Here is a 10,572-nt window from a genome sequence, read left to right on the forward strand (position 1 = left end):
CCCTAAAGTTTTAGTGCAGTAATATATTTAAATGATGGGATTTCCACTGTGATTTGCCTTTTTTGTAACAATTAGGAATAAAATGGACATTTAAGAAAAATTGTAAAGGAAACTGGAACCAAAAGGTTTTAAAAGTGTTGCTGACCTGATGAGAGGGACAGAGATCATCTGTAACAAATGGTTTCAGAGCAGAAGGAGGGAGTTAAAACATTACATGACACTAATAACTGAATGCACACAGAATTTTTTTTTTACAAACTTTTTCTCTGCAGACAGCAAAAACATCTCATGAAGGGGCTGCTTTAAAAGAACTAAAGATCTGAGACATCTCCTCCTCCTATTTCTCTTCCACCGTCACCCTCCCTTGTGTTGTGTGGACACCCTGGGAGCTCTCCTCGCCCTTTCTCTTCCCTGAAGTCTACACTGTTCTTGCTGTCTGTCTTTTGCATGACAATTCATCTCCCAAGTCCATGTCCCAGGACAATGCTCACATCGTTGGGGTTTGATGTCTTTTAAGCTCTGTGGAGGTTTCCCTGTCCTGGATTTAGTGGGGGTTCCTCAAGAAAGAACAAACCGTACTTGATTCAGCAAAACTGTATTTCTATATTTGATATATAATAAGGAAAAGCAGGAATTCACATGCAACGTGATGACATAAATGAATTGTCAAAATAATAATTTTTCCATTGATCACCTAACCAGTGGTTTTAGTGCTTTTCAAACCTGAGGTGACAAAGAAGCAGAGGATTGTAGGAAAGAAAGTAACAGCAAAAAGTAACATAAATAAAAGAAGCAAGAAAAAAATACAGTCAAAAAGTGACAGACAAAAAAGAAAAATGTAGCGGACAAAAAGTATCATTAATCAAGTACCAAACAGTAAAAAAGAAGAATGTAACCAGCAGTGTTGTGGAAAGTAACTTTGACAAGTTACTTTTTTAGTTACTTTTTTTAGTTGCTTTATACAGGTGCTTTATGCAGTTACTTCATTAGCAGCTTTATGCAATTACTTGATTAGAATCTGCAGAAAACTTGCAACTAATAAGTAATGTAACTAATAAGGTAACGAGTAATCTAACTTGGTTACTCGTAAGATTGAGCAATCAGCAAAGTAACTAATCAGCAAAGTAACTAATAGTTACTTTTCTGAGTACTAAATCTTAAAAATAACCAAATTAGATTATGAGTAACTTTATTATTACATTCAGCAGCTGCCGACAAGGTGTCCGCAGCTGCTAATGAAGTAAATGTAAGAAGTAACTGTAAAATAGAACTGTATAGATTAACTAATGAAGTAACTTTCCAAAGTTACTTTCCCCAACACTGGTAACCAGAAACAGCAGATTTACCAGATTTCACCCAATTTGCATATTCATGAAAATTTAAATAAAAATGAGAGAAGTGGAAAACAAACAGATGTGCTAATTTTTACCTTTAGATTATATTTAGAATTTTTCCTTCAGTAAATACAAGCAGATATGTCATTGCTTTAATTTGATATAACAAATATTGCAAAATAGTCCAGACAGACTTACGTTATGGTTATGGGTAGAGTTAGGAATACTAAAATAATAATAATAAAAAAAAAACATCACGAAATATGACTAATTTCGTGACGGGGACACATAAAAAAAAAAAAAAACAAACAAACAAAAAACTAAATGTGAGACTGGGCTGGAAAGTACGACTCCCACTTGGACGGACACAAATAATAATAATAACAATAATAATAATATGAAGAAGAAGAAGAACAGTTTATCAGATACAAGTGGTGGACATTTTTTAATTGCCCCTTCATATTTCGACCCTTTTCCCTCAATAAACTCAATAGCAGATCTTTTAATATTACAAGTAAAGCAAAATAGTCCAAATGGCCTATAGCGGAAAAGGTTAATTCCTTTATATGTTTTAAGTGATTGTTCTGGAAGTGTTGATTAAAAAAAGAGGAGAACTACACATTTGTGTAAATTACTATATCTTCATCACAAATGTATTTTTAAATTAAGGCTAGGTGAGGTGGTTGCACAAAACCTATAAATATGTATATATGAAATATTTACAATACAAATAAGATTAAAAATAAAACTTTAGAAGTGCATATATGTTTTATTTATATATTTTAGCTGTGTTTTGTCCAAAATGTTACACCTCAAAATTATCACATGAAATATTTCTGTACTCCACAGTGTTTTCACAAAAGTACAAACAATCTTTTAAAGGTTTTTTTTTTTTATGTAACTTTTCCTTGATGCCATGATTTAATATTTTGTGACTGGGACATTTTTTTTTTTGTTCATCCTTTTCTTCTGTGTGTAGATAGAAAATAACAGGGGAAAGTGTCATCACAGATCTGCTCTTCTGAAAAGATAAAACTAACAAAATTTCACTACTTGTCTTGTGTTATTTTTTAGTGTATATTAACGTGATAATAAGGTGAAATGGATTGTCACCATTTTAACATTTTAAACTTCATATCTTCACTCAAACTTCTCTGTAGAGGGCAAAGAAGATGGTGGGATCTACATTATTGTAACTTCGAGCTTTGCTTCAATGACAAGATTTAAATTTTATTTATTTTAGGGAGCAACAATGAAAAATGGTGTTGCCTTAAATCTGAGGCAATTTAGTTTATGTTACCTTTCAAATGAGATGTTGACAGAGAAGGCCTCAAACTGATCTGCTCTGCAACTCTACCAAACAGAATGCACTGCCCAACTTAAAAATGAATAAAATATGGCAACAATTTGCATTAATCATTTTAAAGTAAATCCAACTCATCCATTGCTGACTGCGACTGAGATTTTTGTAATTAGACTAACTCAAGTTTAGCAAAGTATTTAGCAGTTTAGTGAGTTGATTTGCTTTGTCCACTATAAGGTTAATTAAAATGTTTTAGTATTACTGGGTAGCCATTTTTTAAGTTATTCTAATTTCTTTGACCTCAGAAATGTCCATGCAAATTTTTACCTTAATTTTGAGATTTTTTTAATTCAATTTATTAAGTCAGACTAAATTACATGTTGCAATTCCAGTTTTATTACAAAAAACTATTTTAAAACCACTGTCAACCTACGACCAACTGTTTTTAAAACTGAACAATTTTATACCAGTAATTGTAAATTATCCACTTAAAACATGCAAACACCTTTTTCATGCTGAGAACACTTCAATTTAAGTTACTAACCCCATGAAGCATTTTTAGAGCGTACATACAAAACAGGAGTTTGCTCGTTTTTATTCAATTTGATAAAAAAAATTCTAAATATTCCACTGGAGTTTGGAATAATCTTTTTTTTTTTTGTTTTTTTTTTTGTGGAGACGTTTTGAGTGCTGGTGTTTTCCCATTTGGCTATTTCATGTAAAATGCAGAGCTGCAACATGATAAAACGCACAAAGAATGTATTTATTTGCTTATTTAATCCAGTTATTCGCCGCTATATTTGACGCAAACTCTGCGTCCTTAGATGAACTTCTCATTTCAAGATGAGTAGTATGTGCGTAAAACAAGCAACAGGATACCGTGTTCAGGGTGGGAAAAGATTCAAAGAGAGGTTTATCAAGTGGATTATGACACCTGCAGACAACAGTGCAGTGCTCAGACCTGTTTCAGGCCAAAGCAGACCGCGTGCGTCCTGCAGACCTGCAGACCGGAGTGTTTGCTGGTTGTGGTGTGGGGCGGAATCAAAGGGTGAGACTTATTGTTCCAATCTGAAAAGGAGCTAATGGTCGACCATCGCTACTCGGGATCTGAAAGCCACAGGGTGCCCCGAGGCTAGGCCGTACAATGGCACCCCCCCCTCGCCCTCCCCGCGGCGCGTCTTCCTGCCTCAATCTGCGGCCAACAACTCGCGCCGGGGGAGCGCATCTGTACGGTGCTGCGGTCATCCAGGCTTTTGAATGGCCACAGATCAGGGCTGAATGGCAGGTCACCTGAATGCTGTTGCAAATTTTTTTTTTTTTTTTTTATGATTTACAGTTTCTCTCGCTTCTGTTGTGATTCAAAATTGGAGACGAGGGCGACACCCTGACGCACGCAGCTGTATCTGCAAACTTACATTTATATGCGTTTTATTGTATGTCAAAAAAAATTACAATGATTCTTATTTTCACCGATTTCAACAAATCAGAACATAGTTCATTAGAGATAATCATCCAAATTTCCTTTTAAATCCTTGTAAAATCTTAATAAACCGTTTTAAATGGCAACTCGTTTAAAAACGTCATTAAAGATGGGCTTTTAAAAATAATCATCTGTTGAAAAGATTTTTAAAACACCTCCGATGTATGCGTCGTGCGTAATTTCTCACCAAACTTTTCCTTTGGCTGCAAGTAAATCCTGAAAAGCACGCATTAACCAGGTTATCTATTCAAGCTTGATCGCCTGTTTATAAATCATTTGTTACCTAATTAATGGCAGTAACCTGTTTTATTGGGGATCACACCACCAAACATTTATTTTAACGAAAAGAGATTCAGGACAGGCTGCAGAAAATTTTCATTTGAAAGCCATCTGCTTAGCTGTGAATAATTTAAACAAACTGAGCATTATAATTCATGTATGAGGTGAGTTATAATGTTACAGTATGGTTGCGTTGCCTCGTGCCTCTTTAGCAATGTAAAACATTCCTATAAATGCTCCAGGCGGGCATCTAGTCACTGCACCTGAGGTTTTTTTTTTTAGAAGTTTTTTTTTTTTTTTTTTTAAGAAAAATAAAAACTATAATGGTGCCGCAGCAAAGTGGTTCATTTCTTTTGGGAAAACACGCCCACTACTTTGGGAAAAATCAAGGTCATTCACAAATTCACCATCAGCTGTGCGCAATTGTCTGCAGCGGCCAATGAGCGAAGAGATACGAGAAGTCCAACACCCCGCAGCTGAGATTAGGAAAACCTGTGGCGCAATGCAGGGAAGGCGCATTTGAGCTTGAAGGTGGAGGTGAGGATTTTAAGTGCTTCATGGGAACTAAAAGGCCGCAGGAGCGTTGTAGGTGGTAATGGTGCGCCAAGACGACGGGCTACTTTTTGCGCATTTGCTAAGCAGCTTCCTCTCGCTCACTCAGCTTTCTTGATTTTTGCAAGAAGATCACATCGTCTGCAGTATGTCTGAAAGATCTCAGAGTCCAGGTTCGGAGTGCCAAACCCGGCCTTATGACTTCAGCAGGGCCAGCTCCTGCACCCAGGGTTTGGATCAGGACGGATTGAGCGGCGCTGCGTCATTCCAGATGCCTCCTGGCGTGTTGCCAGACCCGAACCTTCTGTACAACAAAAGCGCCTACAGTGGGCTGACCTCGTCTTCGGGTCAAACCTTTTTCCCTTTCCCACCCGTCGGAAATGACTACAGGGGAGCTGAGCATCAGATCGGGGAGTTTGGACAACCCAAACACTGGTATCTCTTCGCTGCGCCGGAGTACACCGGACAGGTACCCGGTGTACCGGTGGCGGCGCAGCCGTCAAACCCAAGCCCCCCCTTAGCCGCCACCAGGGAGCAAATCAAACTGGCCCAAATAAAGACTGAGAAGGACAGTGGTGAGGATTACCCCACGGAGGTGATGGTTCAGCAGTACGCGGCACCTTCGGCCTCCACGCCCCACGGCGTCTACTACTCGGGGCCTTGGAACCCGTCCTTCTGGCCCGGACTTCCCCACATGGCACCGCCCGGCGGCGGCAGCAGCAACAGCAACCAGAACCACTCGGCACCCTCGACGTCCTCCCGTCCATGTCCCCGTCACCCCCCAGCAACGGCCTGCCAAGGAGCGCCTTCTTCAGTGGGAACGCGTCGCAGGCCGCCAGCGGGGCCCAGACGCAGAACCCGACCTCCTCTACGCGCAGCAGCGGCTCCTCCAGCGGAGGGTGCAGCGACTCAGAGGAGGTAAGAACACATTAATGGGATTATGTGCGAGCTAAGTAAATGTCATCTCCTCTGGAGAGTACCGATGTGAGCTGTCTAACCACTTAATCACTCAAGAAAATGATTAATGATCCACAACCTCCACTTTCATGTTTGTGATTCCCCTATAAAAGGACAACCTCTCCACTGAGGAGCTGGAGCAGTTTGCCAAGGAGCTGAAACACAAACGAATCACTTTGGGTTTCACTCAAGCTGACGTTGGTCTTGCCCTGGGGAAGCTTTATGGTAAGTGTAGATCTCAAAGGAACGTGACGTTATGATGACGTGCATTGGGGTGGTAACCCCAACTACACCAGGGGTGAAACAATGAAGGGCTAAACCACCAGATACCCTTACACATTGTGCAGTGACGTCTCCTTATAATGAAGTCCCCCAAGACTAGGCCAGATACCACCAGGAACTTCATATTTATAAACAAATGATGGTACCACTTGTCAACCTGTAGTTCCATTTGTACATTATTTCTATATTATCCATTATCTGTCATCTCTGACGCTCTGTGTAATGTAGTTCGGTGGTTAGAAAATTCCTTCTGGAGCACTCGGCAATCAATGTAAAAAAAAAAAAAAAAGTATGTACAGAGGATGTATATAATGTAAACACAAATGCAAATCTGTCTCCAAATGCAACGCTCTTAGTGGCTTTAAAATAAGGCTGTGGCTATGGGTACGGACCCGTATCTACAGAGACCGTTCTAAAGATATGGAGGGTGTTTTACCGACCAATCAGAATGTGCAAATATGTCTGTACCTGTACCATATGCGGCTAAAGGTCCAGCAAGGCTTCAAAACTCATCTATACATGCACTGTATCTTCAGTGAACCTCAGGTCCTGCAGAAGATACGGATGTACGTACCCGTAGCCACTTCATTAAAATAAATTCCCGGCACAAATCAACATCACTCAAACAAATTAAACAGAGTAGCTATAGCACACTTTGTACGCTTGCATGTGCTACAGGTTGGCCGGGGAAGTAACCAGTTCCTGGCCTGTCCACAGGCACTCGTATGTCGATGTAGTTCACTGATAAGACTACGAGTGCTGTCTGGAATGTTTGACTCTGTCAGAGATCTTATCCACTTGTTTGATTTTTACTTTGTAGACATTTCATAGTGTGGAGTCCGAAGATGATTAGGCCTCAGCTCCTATATAGTAGTACTTATTGTGCATTCTATTTCCACCTACCTGAAGGTCATTATTCTACAGTTACAAGTAGGAAGTTTCCACTGTAACTTGTTTGTGCACCACGAACTCTGGGTTCACAATCCAAGACGGCCGCTCCAAGCGTCGACAGTGATTAGTTGTAGTTAAGTGTGTCAAATTTAAGTCATACACACAGTACCATCATACTGTTGTCTGTGCACATGCATAGAATGGCAAATAATGTAACTCCCAAAATGTTTGTTGTTTGTGTGGGTTTTTTTTTTTAAAGCTATTCAGTGGGGTGATAGTTTTTACAGATGGGGTGGTGGTAAGATGACATTAAACTGCCTTGTGGTACCCAAATTGTGTGTTTGGAAAAACTTGTAAATGTTGCCTACGTTACACTGGGGTCAACTTTACCTATGGTCCTGATTTGTTTTTTTTTCTTCTTTTTGCCTTTAGGTAAGATGTTTAGCCAGACGACTATCTGCCGCTTCGAGGCTTTGCAGCTGAGTTTTAAGAACATGTGCAAGCTGAAGCCCCTCCTTCAGAGATGGCTGAATGAGGCAGAGACCTCAGAAAACCCCCAGGATGTAAGTGCGCCACACTCGCATCTGCTCCTGTCCTGCTTCATCTACTTTACAAGACAACAGATTTTCCTGTGGTGTTGCCAATATCTTGCTGAGCAAACCTGCTTTAACATCTTGCTTAACCTTCTACAGCATGAAATGATGCCATCTAGTGGCCCCAAAGCCATCTTGATCTAATACTTATAGTCTGGAAGTAAACTTTACTAAAAGTTCTCTGGTTTCTCAGATGTACAAAATTGAGCGAGTGTTCGTTGATACCAGGAAGAGGAAGCGGAGGACCAGTCTGGAGGGAGCTGTGCGCTCTGCTTTGGAGTCCTACTTTGTCAAATGTCCCAAACCAAACACCCAGGAGATCACACACATCTCAGATGACCTGGGCCTGGAGAGATGTAAGGGATAAAATAAATCCTAAACATTTGTCTGTTGCATTGAAGCATTTGAATTGACAAAACTGTGCCGTTGTTGCCAGGTGGTGCGTGTGTGGTTCTGCAACAGGAGACAGAAAGGAAAGCGCCTGGCCTTGCCGCTGGATGAGGAGTGTGAGGGTCAGTACTACGAGCAGAGTCCCTCACCGCTGAACATGACCACGTCGCCTATTCCCAGCCAGGGTTACCCTCCTTCCAGTTACCCCGGAGGCCCGCCTGCGCTCTACATGCCACCTCTTCATCGACCCGATGTCTTGAAGCAAGCTCTGCATCCTGGACTGGTTGGTCACCTGACTGGGTAAACATGTTCCGCTTCTCTATCCACAGATTGTGTTTTTGCCCAGATTAAGGTGGTGATGGATAAGTCCCTTTAGCAGTTTTTGGGACAGAGCTGTTTAAATGAAGCTTTAGCAGGTTGATTCAGTGTAGTCTGCTGTACCAGTTGGTAAGAGACTTTATCAACCACTTCCCTTTTTTATGTTTCGAGTCCCCCCATCCCACCACCACCACCACAATTTGTGACTTGTGACTTTCATTGTGGTTGTTGTAGTGTCTCAGCTGTGTCACCACACAGCTCCTGTCAAACTCTAACACAATAGTTTTGGTTGCTGAAATGTAATGTTTAAAAAAAAAAAACACACACATTGCAGGAAAGCCTGTAACATTTTAATCACACAGCAGATGTTGAAAGATGGGGATGGAGTTGTAATTGTGTAGATGGCTTTAAGAAGGTGATTTGTATGAAAATGTGCCACCTCCCTCGGTAAGATTTAATCAACCACTGGCTTCCAAATAACAAAATATTTACGAGTGTTTTTGTTCATCCCTTCTGTTTGTTGAAAAGATATTTCAAAGCTGAGAAGTCTTGTTAAAGTGACATCTTGAAGTAATTTGACTTGGGTACCTGAATGCGTCGGCAGTGACACTTTTTACTCTTCGGTGTGATGTCTTTGTATTTTAATGTGAAAGGGTTTTTAATGTTTATGAATGTTGGACACAGTGTTACTATTAGCTCGATCTTGTATCCTACAGATATAGATGGTAAGTCATTACAGTGACTTTTTTAATGCCTGATTTTTATACAAGTAGCTAACTGTTCTAATATATCAATGATTAAGAAGTTTAAGCCATACCTGCATTTTTTTTTTTTCTTCTAAAAGATGTGGCTATAGAAATGAGACTTGTATCCCAAGTGATAGTGGCTACAGGTATGAGATTCTTACACGCAGTAGTGCACTGATGCTGCATGGCTTCCACAGAACCCAGTAGTATGAACATATTGTAGTACTACTACAAACCCAGTCAATTATCCATATCATAGCTGAACTGAGTATAAATTGAATTTTAGTACAAATCAAGGCACATGTGAAGTGTATATACACAAAAACATGGCTAGCACAAAGTGAACGCTTATTTCCGTTGTGGTCCATAGACTGGCTGACTCCGTCATGCAGCGTTTCTGTCAAATTCAAAATGGCAACAAGTAGCACATAAAATCTGTTTTTTTTTTTTTTTTAAATAAGCGCTACTATTCTCAGTGGTACCGCAATACTTTCAGTTACCACAGGGTGCTATTGGGTTCTGTTTAGTCAATCGGCATCAACATGTTGCATGCCTGTAGCCGTGACAACACTCTAAAAATGTTTGCTTAATATGTCAACAAAACACGGTCATTTAAATGCATGAAATCCTAACAATTGGGTACAATTTGCTTTTCCAGTTTAAACAGTTTTGTGGAAATGGTTGAAATGAGATGAAGTAATTGTAACTCTCCCAAACCCCACTTAGGATACAAGTCTTGTACTCGTATCCGTGGAGTTTTAGTAAATCGCTGAAATAGTTTGCTGTTGGGAACTCGGATTATCGATGAGCTGCTCTGACCGTAAGTCATTTTCATGACTTGAATTGTTTACTGATGAGTGCAATCCTGTTTGGCTTGAAGCTCCTGTGGCACATTTCCTGCAGACTTTCTGATCAATAGATCGTATGCAGATTAAAATTGTAATTTATTGTTGGCTACACTGACGTCCTGTCACTCAAACACCCTCTCTCTGTAATGTGGAAGAAAGTTGACTTCCTTCATTTTTTTTTTTAAGATTCTTTGTTGAATTGTAAATGTTCTGACATGTTTACAGATTTGACTTTTTTCTTCAGTAAAGTCTTGGCACATATCTCACAAAATGAAGTTGTTTTTCTTTATGGGTATGTTTATAGTTTATTTAATGCAAAAGTCTGACTTTGTGTGTTTCATCTACAGCAGGTGAGACTGTTCCAAAGCCGCTGACTGTAGAACTGAAGGCAACCTAAAGTTCTCAGTCTTCACAAGTTTAAATCAATGGTTTCAGTAATGGTTCCCTATTTTGTGAGACTTTACAAATCTTTAGTCACTTGTTGTACAAATCCTGGAACTTTGCATTCTGTTGAGCAATACTGGGTTTGTAGGAGCAGTAGTTGGCAGTCTTGCTTGTCAGTGGTAAACTCCTGGGATAAAGTCACTCTTTCTTGTCTA

At 39.9% G+C, this 10,572-nt stretch overlaps 1 protein-coding gene across 1 annotated transcript; it reads left to right on the plus strand.

Moving 5' to 3' along the window:
- Nucleotides 1-4,717: 4,717 nt before the first annotated feature.
- On the plus strand, nt 4,718-8,564 carry LOC117529185 (POU domain, class 5, transcription factor 1-like). The gene is given in 6 exon segments (XM_034191892.1): nt 4,718-5,703; nt 5,706-5,866; nt 6,019-6,130; nt 7,511-7,641; nt 7,865-8,026; nt 8,105-8,564. Coding segments are annotated over 6 exon segments (1,434 nt in total). The 5' UTR covers nt 4,718-5,096; the 3' UTR covers nt 8,366-8,564.
- The last annotated feature ends 2,008 nt before the right edge of the window (nt 8,565-10,572 follow it).

This window comes from Thalassophryne amazonica, chromosome 17 (assembly GCF_902500255.1).
Source record: "Thalassophryne amazonica chromosome 17, fThaAma1.1, whole genome shotgun sequence".
In the NCBI taxonomy this organism is placed as follows: domain Eukaryota; kingdom Metazoa; phylum Chordata; class Actinopteri; order Batrachoidiformes; family Batrachoididae; genus Thalassophryne; species Thalassophryne amazonica.